The sequence below is a fragment of the Myzus persicae genome, unplaced genomic scaffold (assembly GCF_001856785.1).
Source record: "Myzus persicae strain clone G006 unplaced genomic scaffold, MPER_G0061.0, whole genome shotgun sequence".
Lineage (NCBI taxonomy): Eukaryota > Metazoa > Arthropoda > Insecta > Hemiptera > Aphididae > Myzus > Myzus persicae.
In genome coordinates, this window is record NW_019103784.1 from 344,481 (window position 1) to 362,850 (window position 18,370).

At 28.0% G+C, this 18,370-nt stretch overlaps 1 protein-coding gene across 3 annotated transcripts in view; it reads right to left on the bottom strand.

The window, feature by feature from the left end:
- The window catches only part of LOC111035302 (cGMP-specific 3',5'-cyclic phosphodiesterase), a 93,437-nt gene that overhangs the window by 40,716 nt on the left and 34,351 nt on the right, over positions 1-18,370 (bottom strand). For all 3 annotated transcript variants that reach the window (XM_022316865.1, XM_022316866.1, XM_022316867.1), the window contains 2 exons: positions 4,296-4,564; positions 844-1,070 (listed from right to left, as the gene is read on the bottom strand). In XM_022316865.1, the coding sequence (XP_022172557.1) occupies positions 844-1,070; positions 4,296-4,498 (430 nt within the window). In that variant the 5' untranslated portion in view covers positions 4,499-4,564. The remainder of the gene's footprint in view (positions 1-843; positions 1,071-4,295; positions 4,565-18,370) is intronic.

The following is an 18,370-nucleotide window of genomic DNA, read 5'->3' on the forward strand; positions in this document are numbered from 1 at the left end:
GAAAATTAATGAAATAAAAAATTTCCTAAATTATTTCATTAGATATTACGAAATATTTAGACGAAAAAAGTTTTCAAAAGAGAATAAAAAAATAACGAATGCAATTTTTTTAGATTGTTTTCCCAGATGTACACGTTGTATTTTTTTCTCCACAATGTTGATTTGTATTATATTTGTCTCTCGCATGTTATATTTTTAACTTCACTTCGTTTAAAAAATAAGACTGATCTATCAGTTGAAAAAAATGTATCTCCAAACAAAAATATGAACTGTTGTAACGTTTAACAATTTTTAAGTTTAGAATTTTTTTACTGGCGTTTAACACGCCACTCACTCACATGTCATATTTTCATTTTGTGAAATTCCACAGATTTGACGCACTCTCGTACCTACTCAACATGACTCACTCTCTAGTTAAAAAACAATTTTGAGATTATTGAAGTCGAAGGATAGAATCAGAAAGTAAAAAAATAAGATCAATATGCATATACGATAGTACCTACGAATACATCAACCGATTTCTGTGTATTTTTCAACTCAATAAAATGTATTTATTTTTAAATGCACAGAACTGCAATAATAAGAGCAATAAGAATACGTTTACTAGTGTATAAAAATAAAAATAAACTCTGTTTATTTAAAATCGAAATAAAATAAAACGAAACGAATTCTTTTACAGAAATGACCTTTCCGACGCAATATAGTCATAAAAAAAATATTTGATACTAAATCCTAGTCAAAGCCACGATACTTGAAATATGTACTAAAAGTTTTATCAGCGGAAAAATCATATTTAACCATACAAACCAACTACGTAGTATTATAGTACGAACAAATTCTTACCCGTGTCTACAGTTACGTCGAACAGTTTGGCCACCAGATGTCTGCCTCTCACTAGGAATAGACTGCCACGATCGGCTCTGGTTAATATACCGACGTTGACAAGTATCTTGTGGCACAGGACGTCGATATCCAATTCGTTCGACACGTCCCGGATGAGCTCCATAAAAAGCTCCCCTTCGTCTAACAGACCCAAATGATGTCTCCATTCACCACTGCTCCGTGTCACTCTGTTGAAATCATAAAGGTTTTTGTTTGGATAAATAATGTGATACTTACATTACACCTAATCGCTAAACATGCAGTCTATTATATACAATAGAACATCATAAAATATAAAGGTAGGTACATATACTTTGATAGTATAAGCACAATATGTATACATTTACATAATTTTACCCTTATCAACTCAAGACTATACACATTAGTTTGATATAGGTAGGTAATGTAATAACATCATTGAAATTTTAATATAGACGTCAAATACTTTGAAATATGAATGGATAATATTATACCTGTTTTCCGTTGGCTACAATACAATAGTATAATGTTAGATACGATTTAACTTAGCTCAACAATTATAAAATTACTGTTTTTTTAAATAAATATTAAAAAATGCATTTGCACTTGCTGTTTACTAAACATCATTATCAGATTAAAAAAAACATATTTTGATCGATGCATAGTATATAAAATACTTATATCTTATATGCAATAATTACCTATAAAATATATCTTTTTTTTATAAATTAATTATTATGATAAGCTGCGTGGTATTTCAATTAATTGTAAAGATATTTTAAACGTGCATTTTTCCAATAAAAAAAAAATTGTAAAACATATGGAGGGAACTTACTTAATAATTAACTGAAGTATAATAATTGTTTTTTAAGTTATGTTTATTAAAATGTATTAAAATGTATTTTTAAGTTCACCTGTATCTTTTATTTATTTTTCAAAATTTATATTGCTAAAAATAAAATCATTTCATTTATATATGAAAATATCATATAGGTACCTACAAAATATTAGTTTAAAAGATTTGATCTAATAAAAAAAGGTCCTGTAAGCTGGGGATTGTATAGTATAAATGTTTTTAAGTAAAACGATTACTTCTATCTGATAATCCTCAAGTGCTTTAAACAAAACCAATATGGCAAATTGGGTTTTATAAGTTTTAAATCATATTTTTTTTATAAAATATTTAAGCAACAGTACTGTGTACAAAGTACTTTAAAACTTTAAGAAATTAAGATATTTCTTAAGTAAAAAATTGTTATTTCTTTGAAAATCAAACGGCAATTTATTATTTTTAATATATCACTGTAAAATATTAAAATACTCAAATTACGTAAATGGACAATGTAATATTACAGATGTTATAATATTGATATTTTTTTTTATCGGATAGGTACCTCATTAAGAGCATTCAATTTAAAGATCATAAGTAACATTTTTTTTATCAAAATTGAGTTTTCCATTTAATAAATAATTAAAAATATTGAATGATATTCTTTTTTTAATTAACATGTTTATCAGTTGATTTCAGTTCGAATTTCATGATATTTTATATTTCAATAGTTTGACCAAGGAAAAAAAATTAAATCGATATTACATTAACATATTATTATGAATAAATAAATCATGAAGCCAACGTGATATCATAGAATTCACTTTCTGAATCATTCACTCGTTATATTATTTCTACATTTTTGACTAGATTTACGAAGTATGATAATAATTCAGAAAGTAAAGTGAATTTTACGAAATCACTTAGGTTCCTGATTTTTAACGAATTCTATTAATTTATTGAGGCAGAAAATTGAAGATGTATACAACATTATTTAAAAAATGTATCTATATTTACCAGCTAAACATTATAACAAAATATGGTTGATACAAATGATAGCGAAGAAAGTTGAAACGCATATACATAGTAATATGCCGGTAAATTGTGGCAAATTTAAAATGTTTATTTAGCTTTCACGGAATGTTTAATTTAGTCTATATCATTATTCTTTCGAGTGGAAATATTATCATTAAAATACACAAAAAACAACGAAAAAAACCCATTGAATCAGTGAATAAGGTTGCATATGTTTGGGACGGGATAGTCAAGATATAAAGAAACGAAATATGTTTCGTATTGGAAAACCATCAATAACCAACATGGGATATTGTATAAAATCTTACATCTGTCACGACTCTTTTGGATTTCATTTGACGTCAAACGATGGCAAAATCAATGAAGATTTGTCTTCCGGCCACTCATACGACTTAACAAAATAATTCGTTCGCTGACAAATTCACAAAAATCCATAAACGGAATTTGACTTTTCGGTTTTGTAAGTTTATTCTATTATGACATGTAAAGTTGTCATTACGTTCTCCATCGTTGACTTGTGTTTGCATATTATTGTTACACATTTATTATGCGGTCCTTGTCAGAATATTATGTCCAACGTAACAATAAAATGTTGAAATTAAGAAAAAAACAATATGTATTCGGAGGCACATACTATTCATAATCATTTGGGGTATGAGGACTAAAAACGAATATTATGCTTAAAGCTGTCCAGTGAAAATGTCCCTACTTTCACCAATAACTTTAACAGCGCAATGTTCCTAATCCTCGTCGGGGGTAATTGTTGACGACAGATTTACCAATAACGAAAACAATAAAGTCTAAAACATTTATGCTTATTTAACTATTAGCCTACGCCCTTCACTCAACAGTGCTATAAAAATGTACTATTTACGTACCTACCTAAGTACCTATATATATATATATTATACACGCGTTAATGTTTATACTCTCGTCGGGTCACTGATACACTCGCCTATTCTACGTATACGAGTAATAATTCCTCATAAAAAATGTAAAATTAAAAGCGTAGACAGCGCAGGTGAAACTAAAGGAATTCGCTGTAAATTATAAATACAATTTTTTCCCTTGGCGATAATTAACTCCCCCTTGCAGCAGTGGTACACAATTGTTAGTATATAATATTATTACACTATCATGCGCACTTGTTAAAAGTACTTTTAAAAAGAATTTTAAATACATTTAAATACTTAACGAAAGCTCTGCACAGGATTGAAATAATTTGTCTATAGTACGGATTTTTGTTTCTCTGGTAGCCGAATACTATTTTTTTTTTTTAATTGAGGGGAGGCAATGTCAACAGACAAATCCCCTTAGCATAATATATACATATACTAAAAGTAAACTTTGTATTTTTGTTCAGCGCTGTCTATGTTTAAACACGAAATAACGATATGAGAATATATAATGTTGTACATTCAAAATACTTTTACCTACGTGGAGTAAAAAACTCAACGATACGGACCATAACGAGTCTTACGAACAAAATGATATTACACGAGCGCATAGGCATTAATATTTTGTGCTCGACAACCAACATACGGTTATACCACGACTGCGGTCTAGTTACCTGTTCGGCGACCTCGACCGTTTGATCGGAGACGACGCGAGCCAAGTGTTGAACATTTCAGACGTCATGGAGCCTCGTTTCACCCGGCTTATCGTCAACGACCCCGTGCGGTGCTGGAGCCGTGCCCGGATCACGCGGTCCACCAAGTCTTGCGGAGCTTTTTCGCACAGCCACCGCTCAACCTCGTCAGCGTCCAGGTCCATCGTGGCCCGGTCAATCACTGAACCGCGGCAACTGATGCACGACTGAGGCCCGCCCGCTGAACAACCCTGGAAATAAATAAAAACAGACCCCCGATCCATCGTTAATCATCTCATAATATTATGTTGATAATAATAATAATAAATAATATTATGCAACTCTACGATTTTATTTAATAATCGCATCGAAAATATAACGTAATAATATATATCATCGTTTTGGGCCGATCGCGACGCCGACGACGACAATTATAGTAGCAATACATCGAAAATATTATTATTAATACGATATAAATCCGTGGCATTGGACATTTTTTTTTCTTTTGGGGGGGGGGAGCGTTTTTTACACACAATATAATATTATAATGTTATAACGTTATACCGCGTCTGTGTAATGTTGTGATTTTTCGACACCGTCTATATATTATATTATTTATATAGCGACACGTGCGGGCAATTTATCTTCGTCTCCGACACTGCAGCACACAACAATCTGCGTTCGTGCGCTACTATGTAACTCCCCTACACGGTTTCCGAACAAGTAAAAATCACCATTGATAATACAATATTAATGGACCCGGAAACTCTTTTTTCAATTTTCTTCTCATTTCATTTGTTTTTTTTTATTTTTATCAGTTACGACGTGTAATTCCCATTATATCAAAAGTTTTGATAAACGCGCCTGTATAGTGTAAAAATAAAGATTATCTTTGTAACGGTTTTTATTTTTTATAGTTACATTGAGAAAGTAGCTTTCGTAAAACTTTATCGTACTACCTCCACCACTATTATAAGCTGGTTTAGTCTATTATGATTCCTCAAAGCTTCATTTGAGTCTTGATAAAATTCCTCTGCACGATTTATATTTAATATTTATATGTATCGTTATTCGCAAAGGGGATAATCATACTTTTCGACACCGTAATTATTATCCCAAGAGTGCGCTTGACAACGTTTGACAGTCCATTTAAATAAAAACTCCATAAAATACCTCCTACTTAAAAGTTTTTCTCGGCTCTCAGCCACTTCTTTACGAAAAGCAATTAATGTTCATACAGTTACCGCTCTTCTTTTGTTTAATCATATCCAACCAATAATTCACATTAGCCATAAGGTAAATATATGCTACTAATATTGATGACTTTGTAAATAGCCATAAGCCCGACACTGCTTTTCAGTTATTTGAGAACATCTCATCCTCCTTAAAAAATGGTACAAGGAATGGGGCATGGAAATATATGAATCTAAATCCATGCACTTCACCTTCACCCTTCATCAGAAAGAACATTCACCACTTATTCTAAATTATTTAGTCTTACACTCTGTTTTACCAACTGCTCAATGAATCCATTAGGTAAATAGATATTGGTATAAATACAGCAACGAACTTCTCAGCCTCCGAGTGGCTGCAACCCTATACGAAAAACTCTAATCTAAACAATTTTATCGACTTCGATCTCTTAACTTTCAATCACACAAAATTAGAACTAAGCTATGTGTAACTATATATACTAATCACATAACTTTTCACTAAAGCAATTTGCAAAACACAGATTCCAGCTATAATTAGACTCTGCTAACATTTTAAACATCAATCGTCATCAATGTTCTTAATTCAAATCTCTAATAAAGAAATTTTTTAACGTATGATATTGCTCTATACTCAATAATCTATACTTTATAGAGTAGCTAAACTATATTGTAATTTATTTAAGTTAAATCACAAAAATCGCATAAATCCTCTAATCGAATAGTACTATTGCATCAACTTATTAAACCTGGTAATTCCCAAAAATGGTAAAAAAAAAAAAAAAGGTAATGGTGTTGTGATCAGCTTTAATAATCATCGTTATAAATGTAGAGGTACTAATGATATAATTTTATAAATAGCTAGGTACCTATTATTGAAATAATTTGTTCTAAACTCACTAGTTTTTAATTATTAACAATAATTGTTTCTCCTGTGAAAGAATGTTGATTCATTCTGTGATTCCTGTATTTCTTTTTCATTATAGATACCACATTATTCATATTCAATTATAATTAGTTATACGCATCGAGATTTCCAGATGTAAACTACATTATAGTATTTAAATAACAGTTCCGAACAAACAATAAATCCAATTAATGCAGCATGGAGGTTAATTATTTTGAGAAGCTGCTCTATGTTTACATACATATTTTGTGTAAATAGGTACAAAAATATGAGCTTAAATAAAACAGATTGTAGTTAATACTACGCCTAAAATATTGGCAATAATACTATCTGGTACCTACTCATCATAAAAAAGGTTGAAATAAATATAAGTACTGTAATTCTCAATAGTAGATCTTGTAGATATGATATAATATACTGTGCAATATGAATCGCATACTAAATACTTTAACAACAGTCTACAAAAAAATTCGAAGACTATAATGGTTATTTTGCCCAGCACTAATTAGGATTCCTGCTAACCAAAATATGTAATTGACTTTAAAATAAATAGTTTCTAACCTCATACATGCAACAGAAAATATGAATACATTTATGATGTTCTTATCTTAAAAATATTTTTAAGTGATGATGATAAATAACTAAGAACTTATGAATTGTATAATATAAATATTCATACATGGTATGAAAACAAAATATCTAATACCATACAACGAATGATATTATTACCGCTGTAAACAAATAACATACGTACCTAATTTTCGGAGGTAAAAAAAATATTAATATCTCAATTTAAAATGCAATTCTGAATTATATAACCGTTTTAAAAAATAAACTTTAAGAGATCCGAAAAAAATCACAAAGAAACTACAACAATGTTCAATGCATTGTTTCCCTTCAATGGCAACCTATAAAAAAGAAATAAAACGGATTCTTTAAATCCCAGAACTTGTCAACCTATCATATCGAAAACTAAAGCACAGTGTGTTTTATTGACAACTCGGTATATTAACGTCACACCGTTCAGAATGTGACTCGTATCAGTTATTACATCAACCTGTTAAGCGTCTTCATTGAAGTCAGTGTTCGCTATTTTTTCTTTTACAAATCCTATATACAGTAGTAAGGCCGACTTTGATGTTTCTTTCATTTATTCCAGTAGATATTTTCAATTAAATTTGAAATGAAGGTTGATAATCAAATTAAGTCGAACGCACACATTTATATTGAATTTGAATTTAAATTTCTGAATATATTCTACTATTTTCAATTTTCGTTATTTATCTATGCAGTTACAACATACCTACCAAAAATAAATACTAATTTTAAGCTGATAAGTTTCATTATTGATCTCTCTGTAGTGTTTACTTCATTATACTGTCAATTAGTATCTAACTATATTATACTAATGTCATTTTTTACGGATATGGATAAATTCAAAATATATCAACATTTACTACATTTATCAGCGATAACAATATAACAATATTATCAAACAAATAGAAAATGACTGTAAAAAAAATAGAAAAGAGTTTGGTAGTTGTTGATTGTACCTCATAATATTTGAGTACATGTGACTGTAATTGATAACAATTAGTTAAATTTAAATTCAATGATGTATTTATGTGCACGATGATTCTGAGTGGATCTATATTTCTAAGGATATAAATTTGATTATTTAATTATTAGTAATTTGTTTTTCCACTTGAAGAAAGGTAGGCTGAACTTATTTTTGCCAAAAATAATTCACATATTAATAATAATTATGATATTATTTCATACATCATTAGTTGCTGTTATTTACCAACAAATCAATACCAACATACCATACAGAGGTCTGAATAGACTCGAGGTATAAATAGAATACAATTAATCAAAATATAATTTGAAAATTGTATTTATACTGTATAGTAAATAATAATAGTAGTGAAAAGTTTCAAGTCCCTGCATATAATATTTTTTGAATTACAACAAATAACTAAAATCGTTATTTTTCGTTTATTAAATATAGGTATCCAATGTCGTAAAACTTTGAAATACAACCATTCATATAAAAGGTATGCCGATATATACTAAACTTTTTGTTAAATTTCCAGTAAAAAAGACTTATGATGAATCTAATATTACATTTTCAAGTTTTCTTACTGACAAACAACAATTGAAGATAAATTAGTGGAAAAAAATTTTTTAAAAAAGTTGAAAATGATGTACATCTACAAACAGCTTTAAACAGAGTCAAACTATTATAAATATTTAATACTGTCTTCAAAATTCAAGTATAAATAGTTGGTAAAAATTTCAAATTTAATTAATTTTTGTCGAAAGCCGTGTTTGAGTAAATATTACTTCATTTCCTATTTTGTTTTTGTTTTTCCAGATTATTTTGAAAATTGCAAGAAAATATCTATATTTTCACCTGAAAAGTGCAATCAAGATCTAATTAACTAACAGTAAATCCATTAGCAATATTAATCAAACCCTTTTTCTTAAAATCTACTATAAAAAATAAAAAGTAAAACTACCAAATCGATCATACATTTTTTTGGCTTAAGTCAGACATAACCAAACTTAAAAACCAATATAACCATCGCTTCCCTCAAAATCTGGTATAGTTAATTATTCCAATCATTCAGTATCGAAAATAATATAAATAGGCGTTGTTTACGCTAGGTATTGTACTTATTACTAAAAATAAATTAGATACTTTAATTCTTTAAATATTCTGAATCATCACAAGTACGACCTAATCGGTAACAAAACTATTTTTCCGAGGCATTTACATTGATTACACACTCAGCAAATGACCATAGTTGCCACGGTTTTCTTATTAAAAAAAAACTCTGATAATATGATTGGGCATTACAATTAAAAATATATTAACATACACACAATGATCAACTTAGCTGTATTTTTAAAAAGATATAGTCGATCTAAAAAAATATTATTAAATATTGGTGCCAATGTAATAAATTCAAATTTTTAAGCACCAATTTATTATTATAGTTTTCAATCAGAAAGAAATCACAATAAATTAATTCCATTATGACGAAATCGGTATTCATGGCTATATTAAATTGTCCTGGAGTAAATATAGAAAATATTTTATGCCAAATTAATATCATACCGCACTATTTATGTTTCAGATCAAACGGTACTTGTATAAACAACATTCTAACATAAACACTACCTATATAATATGATCCAAATCGTCTCAAAATTCAAAATTTGTTTTCCAGGAAAAATATATGCTAATTGCGCCGGAGCACACTGATAGCACATTATTTCCAATTTTGTGACTCGGTAAATTATTTTCCAATAAAATCATGAATTGTACGGCAAAATAAATATATTTATTTTCCAGATAAATCGCAAAATGTATTGATTGAACTTTTAAAAATATTTATAATGTAAATATTAGTCTTAATTCTCGTCTATAATGAATTGTTTGTTTCTTTTAATTCAAAATTGGTCTATGTATATGCTGAATAGTGTTAAAGCTTATATATAACGGTTCGTAGATCAAAGCCGTTAAACAAACCACGACAAATAATGAATGAATAACAAATAAAAACTAAATAATATGTTGACCCATACAAAATACAAATATTTTTTTTATTTATGTTGTAATCTGTATTTTGTTATACCATACAAAACTACAGAAAAAAACGTTCTATTGCTGTAACATGACACCAGTCAAACTCCATTAGTCTACTGTATAATATATAAACACATATATGTATATGACATAAAACTCAATTTAAATTCAAAATAAAACCATCTTTCAAAACAACGACAACAAAAATGTATATTTCATATTTCCTGCCCATAAACCATAATATAATATTATACAATATGTACAGTAAAAATATCGTAGTTCATCTTCATACATCAAAATCTGAAACTTTGTACAGGTTTTTTTTTAAATAGACATCATACTCGGAGCATTTACTCCATAGATTCGAATTTGCATTATTAATATACATATAAGTGAATATCAATATCGTTGTTATAATATTATTGATACGAAATTCCTCTATACATAATAATACTATGTAAACCTTCCTTCATCATATTGTGCAGTTGGAGATATGTTAGGTTTTGACCTTAATATTATGCCAATATATTCAACAAAATAATTTCGAATTCGTGTAAATTCCATATTATAATTTATAGTACAATTATAATATTCGACAATACTCAACTTCAGAGGCAATCAAGCATTAGTTTTGTAAGTAATATTTATGATAAATAGATCAAAAAATAAAACGATGAATTGCGCATGACATAGCTCTGATTAGGATAATGTATTAAAAACGTGGTAATTTTACTTTGGTTTATCAACCCCGTTACTCTTTAGTTTATTAACAAAATTACAACTTTTTAAACAGTTGGTTACTAAAACTGAAGGTTTGCGCCATCATACGTAACATTTACACAGATGAATCGTTTTTTTTCGGTTTAAAACAATTCTTTTCTTTTAACATGTTTTAATAATATTTAATTACATTTTATAAAATAAGGTGTGGGTAATTAACTGTGCCCCATACTTCACATAGGTTTTGAAATTTGTTTATTTCATAGTATGACATCATCGAATAACACGAATGACACAAGTGGCCGAGATACATCTAAAACAAAAACTGATGACCCATTCATGTCATGAGAGAGATGTTTATCAGGACACGTCGGTGATTCGGGAACATTAACACCAGGTACCAGGTTTCCGGGGCTGATTGTGAACAAATTCCGGTTTTAATTACATTTCAACGAATTACAGTGCTATATAATATTACTTTGAAAATATACAGGTGCTAATACTCAAAAGCTTGATGAATGCCCAAATTGTTTAATGTATATAATTTCTAATCTCTTATATTTATTATATTTTTTATATTTTAAACAAAAAGTCTAATTGTATATGCTTACCAAATCGTGATAAGGAGGTCTATAATTATTAATTAGAATATATTATTTTGATTATTTAAAATAAAAGATTTTGTTGAATAATGTAAGAAAAGAATACGTATAAATATCATAACAAGAACATCATTATTGATACGCTTAAGAGGATGCTGCACAACATACATCTATTGTTTCTGGTCTTCTAATTGTGTAACATAGAAACATTTTACGCTAAGCAGATCATGTTTAGACCCATTAGTTTTAAACTTAGATTGAATTGACCTCTCATAAAATTTAAGCGAACGCACTTGTGAGACGGAAACTAGAAATTTCAGTGTAGGGCCCTCTTAAGATTTAACTGATAAACATTAATAAGGAATTCGAAATTATATTTCCTAGTTAGATAATATTTAAGGACCTATAATATATAATATTTTATTATAAGATCGAGGGTATATTTTTAACCACCTATACGTTATATAATATATAGGTAACTCTATAAATAACAGATTTTATACTTCATCATTTTGAAGCAAAATTATTTTAATTTAAAATACAGGCAGGTAAAACACAACCAAATATTTTAAAACATCGATTTATTCAAAAAAGAAATAAATAATTGAAAATTTCTGTGAAGTATTCAAATTAATTAACAAAGTTCAATAAACAAAAGTACTGTAATTCATTATTCACTTCGTAGAATATTATTGAAAGTTTCTTATTCAAGTTTGATTATTATTTAGTCAATGCTAATCTGATTTGTAGTTTAAATTATTGCCTGTATGGGTAGATGAAAACTTTTGGAATCTTAACGTATCATCAAAATATAGTGTGAAATGAATACTTACTCTACTCTGGGTGGAACTAGTCGTACAAAGCGTGGGTGTTATAAAAGAGTGAAAAACAACAATTGATTAAAATATATTGTTTTAAACATAAATTTCAAAAGAATACCATTTTATCTTTAAAAAACAAATACTCAAATTATAAAACAACATTCTAAACATTACATTAGAAAAAAGATAGAAATGAAATAAAGAGTGGGCACCTAATTTGAGTACTGTATAAGTTAATATATCATTTTACAACAAAATTGTGCACATGAATAAATACAAAAATTCCTAAACAAATACTGAACACAAGCTATATAAGTAATCATAACGTTTTTATAGTAATAGTTATATGCTAGAAAAATAAATGTGAATTTAATATTATTCATAACCACCCCCTCACTGTATTCTGTAATTTCTCAAAACTTTTGGATAAAAAAATGTTTGGATAGATGATTTTTAACCGTCAAACGTTTCAGATAATTATCAATATAGAAACCTAAAGATTAGTGAGTCCGATGAATCGGAATGGTTTTGAGTTTGTACAATCAATACATTTTCTACGTCATCACCAGTAACGTGAGCATCAATATTTTGAAAAAAAAAACGATGAAAATCTCAATATTATATATTTTTTATATGTTTTTACAATTTTAATGATTATCATACACCTAATAGCTTTATTAATCGTTAAGGGGACGCTACACCCGCATGTGTTGTCTCCGTCTTACAAACGTAGAACATAGCAAAAACATATTTTGCGCGGGAAAGAACCGAGAAAGCTACAGTCATAATTAAGAAACGAAATTTTCACCACATAAAAAGGAGAACGTTGGCTGCGCAATGTCGTTTTTATATTTTCGATATCGGAAGTACAAAAAAAGTTATTCAAGTTTGAAAAATACAAAAACAAATGTATTTTGAAACAATAATAACTTTTTTCATATAAGTGATATCGAAAAAATAAAAACGATATTGCACAGCCAAAGTTCTCCTTTTTATGTGGTGAAAATTTCGTTTCTTAATTATGACTGTAGCTTTCTCGGTTCTTTCACGAGCAAAAAATAATTTTGCTATGTTCTACATTTGTAAGACGGAGACAACACATGCGGGTGTAGCGTCCCCTTAAACATATAAGCAAAATAATGCTGTAAAATAATAATATAATGAATTTAGATCGCATCGAGATGGGACCTGATAGCAGACTGCTGTTTTTAAATATCGATCATAATATTATGAACGACGATAGTTGTTTCCATGTTTTTGCGATTACTATAGCTGTTTCGGGCAACGTCGTCTAAACATACAAAATAATATGGTACGGTTATTCTATTGCAATTAGGTTCATCCCATGGTCGATCGTTCAAAATCGAATCACGATTAGATTATAAGACAATACTATTATTGTATATATTTTTTGCAATAATAATATTGTGTTTATTGTATATGGCGAGTATCTAAAGCTGTTGTTTATAATAATAATAATAATAATAATAATATTATGTGGCAAGGACGGTCAAGTGCCATGACCTGAATGCGTTGCGCAAATATTATTATTATGCGTGATAATAATATAAACTTTACGAATCACTGTATATAATATGTTCACTTCAAATCATTAAAAACGAAAGTCAGCTTACCCACTGAAATCATATAGGAGTTGTTAATTTTCCAGATTTTATTTGTCAAATAACAGTCTAACATATTTTTATCAGTATTTATTTCATACTATATATTATTTACTCGTATTATAACCGCCAAAGTAAACACGTTGGAATGATACAATTTAATAATAATATGATACACAATCTTAACAACTGCAACAGTGCCTATCTTCACTTAAATAATCTTTCTTCTCATGACGTGCCGTAAAATTATTCGGGTAGGTAGCTATCAGAATAATTCAATCGAGATTTCAACAACTATAGTATGATAATATTAAATTTTAAGTGAATTATTTCACGTCACTTGTCGCTACATTAAGTAATTTATTGTTAAGTACCTAGATGTGTATGTTGTTTCTTTTAACAAATCGTATCCTTTCTTCGTCCACTAAAAGCATTTCTACTACTCAAAGCAACAAGTAGAACAAAGTGCTCAGATAACAATAAAAAGTCCTTTTTCTTTAATATTGCCACATTTCTAGTTGAATTATGTAAAACGAAAAGCACATTAGAACTCAAAAACAGATAATGGGCCCATATAGTGAAGTGTATTTTCATGGTTCTTTGTTTTTTAATGTCTTTTGTGAATATTTAGGGAATAGTTTTTGTTAAAAGCTGTAAATTATGACCGGCAGGACGGCGAGAAAAACGCATATAAGGAATGCGTGTTTGAGAAGTGTATAATATATATACATATATACATATACCTAGGTAGAAAGGGTGGGAAATCAATGATTCTCCATTTAACTTGAGTGCTTTTCGAGAAACTAACTCTCAGAGACTTCCTCTCGTGGTCTATACGTCTATACTTAAAACCCAAGACAACGTGGCTAAAATATTAACACAACTAAATAGATCCCTAGCTCGGTCCCTTATATAGTTTCAATCAAATAAGAATAACAACCATATCAAATATTGACGTTAACCTCCGTGAAATACAGTTCCTCCCAAATGTAGCATTTGTTGATCTCGGCAGGAATCCACTAATTTTCTATAGTATACATCAATAGAGTTAATCACTATATAGGTATTTACGCCTCAAAAAAAGATACATTTCAAGGCTTTCATTTAGTTTCATATGTTATATTATTAACGACTGCGAACTTGTAAGAGACTCAAAACAGATGAAGATTTAGAACGTAAAATAATACCTTATAAAGTCCTTTTCATTTTCAAGTTAAGTGACTAAACGAAAAATTACTGCTCAAGGTGTAAAATAATTCACAATTGTGATTAAGATTCAACACGCTTAAATAAATTACCCAAAAATGAATAATGAACCAGCATTCATACTGCAGTTTGTTAATTTATAATAAAACATTGGCATCAATAATTGCTATTTTTTCAACTAATTTTAAATCTGGTGATGACAATATTATCTTTAATTAAATAAATTATTATGATAGATTGATATTATATAGGTACCTACCTACATTAATATGAAAAGGACAACAATTTGTTTTTTTTTAGGTTCTTAATCGTATAAATAAATATGACAGTAATAGGCAAACATTCGTGGTTTAAATTGTTGAAAACGTTCTGCATATTAATATTTTTGTTAATAAAAACATAATTCTGGTTTATTTTAACGGGTTTTTTATCTCGTTTAAAAAAACATCCATACACATTAAACTTAACCATCCAAGACCGAAACGATTGTTTATTTCTACAAGGTTATAATTTATAACATCTTTGAAGTTACTATATTGCTAAACTATACTTACGTATCCTATTGTAAATAATTCAAATATATTATCAACATCAAACAGTCATTTTAATATTTTTATTTATGAAAAATCAAATGATAAAATTGATGAGCCTTACCACAAAAATAATTAAACAGACTATTCCTACATTGGGTTTACTGTAAATTTCACGGTGGACAATTATAATTATTACTAGGTATTTGGTGTATGTATAAGTTAGTCAATTGTTTTTGACGGCAAATGCAATGAAATTCAAACAACTTATTATTTTTTAAAGGAACCTTATAATTATTATGTACAATAAGTTATTTACAAGAAAACCTAAAGCTACTCAATAAACATATAGTTCCCACAACAAATTTTACTTATACATGTATTTGTATATTATATGTATAATGTTAATGTTTATAACCATTATAATATGTGATATCGTAAATCGTAATGATTATGGATACACAAAGACTTATACTTCTTCATTAATTTTATTTTCAAATGGTTCATTTATTATATTATTTAAATAAGTGTAAATAATTATTTGATATAAGTAACCTTACATGAAATTTAATTATTAATTATTACATTATTAAGTATATTTAATTAGCCGTGTACTAAAATATTCAAAAAATCAGTTCCAACCTAAAATATTAAGCTCTAAAAAGTTTAAAATATGTTCTTTTAAAACAAATCATCTCTATATAATATGTCTCCCCTTGAGTATTCAAATATGTTTTGACATAATATCTATGTACAAAAAACAATAAATACCAAACCTACACCGAATCCATTAATAGTTCTATTGTCAATAGTTCAAAGCTTTTTATACATTCATCAAAGTATATTTACTATAATATTCAATTAGCAATATAATTGTTACTATTCAACGCAATATTTATAATACGAAATTTACACGATAAGTGTGAAAAAGACATTCGACTGTTATTCACCACCATTCCTATTGTAAAAACCGTTATTTTCTAAATTAAAATAGTTGATTCCAATATCTAGAGTTTACGGTATATAAATATTATTAAAAGAGAAATCGGTTTACTTGGGTTGTATAAATGTTTACTATCCATGATCCATGTAAACCACTGAATCAGCACATCTTCACAGTGTTGTTTTGCCGAAAACATATTGGTGGTCTTAGGTTTTCGTATTTTGGTAAACTGGCACGATCCCATTGATTGGCAAAGCAAACTTACTTTAGAGATATATATGTGTATATGACAAGTACGAATTAGGTCAAACTTCGATTTTCATCAAATAGCTATGTATGCATCACTTTATCGCTCGAAGTGCTAGTATATATAAAGCAAATAAATAAGTACATTAAAAGGGCGACAGACATCAGCATATTTGTTATGATTTAGCCATGGAAATTACCGATTGATCATGTCAACCATACAATTAATATTCAATTTACCTATTTCACTAGGTATATAATGTTTTAATATTCGCAACACAATAATTAAATACATATTGCAAGACCGATGTTTTAATAGCTCCGCGTGTTTAGTCATATTATGCAAATTTAATTTTAGTCGGGTTGTATTGCAAACATAAAATATACATCACAGTACAATATTATAAATTATTATTCAACCTAGAGGCAAATAACATCAACAAACGTTTTGAGGTCCAATCAATGTAAATAATTACCAGTTAATATCATACAATTAATAAATATATATATATTATATTTAAAGTGTAATTAACCATCCAAACAATACAATGTAAATTATAAAAACGCTTAGTAAGACATTCAAAACAATAGAAGTAGGTACCTATCTATAAGTCCAATGAAAATAATTATTGTAAACATATATTTTTCGTCAATTCTGATCATTAATTCTGATAGGCAGACATTTAGTCACACATCCGAGAACTAGTGACACCGGCCGATACTTGCACTAAGAACACGTTTCGTGACTGATTACAGCCACTAAACATCACCAGGTCACATTAATCGTTATTATGATAAATACGTTCTTACAACATTATGGGTTTAAAAAACAATTAAACATTTTGAAATTTCGTAAAAGTATAAGAAACACATCTCAAAAAGATTTGATGTAAATTTTATATTAATTTCAGAGAATAACCTCATGGCAGTTGTTGAATATGAATATTAAAATAATTCATATAATAATATAATAGCGACGATGAAATAACGGATGTTTTGTATTATAGCTTAGGGAAGCAAACTAACTTCTACAAAATATTATGTCATAAATTTTAAAGGTATTATTTTTTTCGTAATTTATAGTCTGACACAGAATATATATTGTGATTAAATAAGTACCAAAAATAAAACAATTAGACTTCCTTCAATGATCAACACAAAATTTCTGAATATTACTTTGAAAGCAAAATTCCATAATTTAAAACATAGAAATTGTACAAGAAAAGTAAAAAAAAAAAAAATTACAATACACGAATTACATTGATTGGACCAATGAAGAATAGTAATGAAGAAATAATTATTGAATAAACCATCACATAGAAGTAATATTCTCACGAAACTATAGAAGTATATTACAGGGATGATTGGATATTAGATTTCATCATTTTTCATTATTTATACTATTATTTAACGGTTTGACGTGAAGCGTATAATTTATTGTTATATGTTATAATTTCAATTTAAATTTATATTGATTTATTATATTATTTTTATTTTGCTTGGTATTTGATTCTATTCAATAATTACATTTTTAATAGTTCAATATATATTATAAGCACATTTTTGATTTTCTTTGTAACATAAAATAAATATTAAACTAATAAGTTCAGTTTTAATCAAATGAAGCTGAACTACAAAAAAAAAAAAATAATAA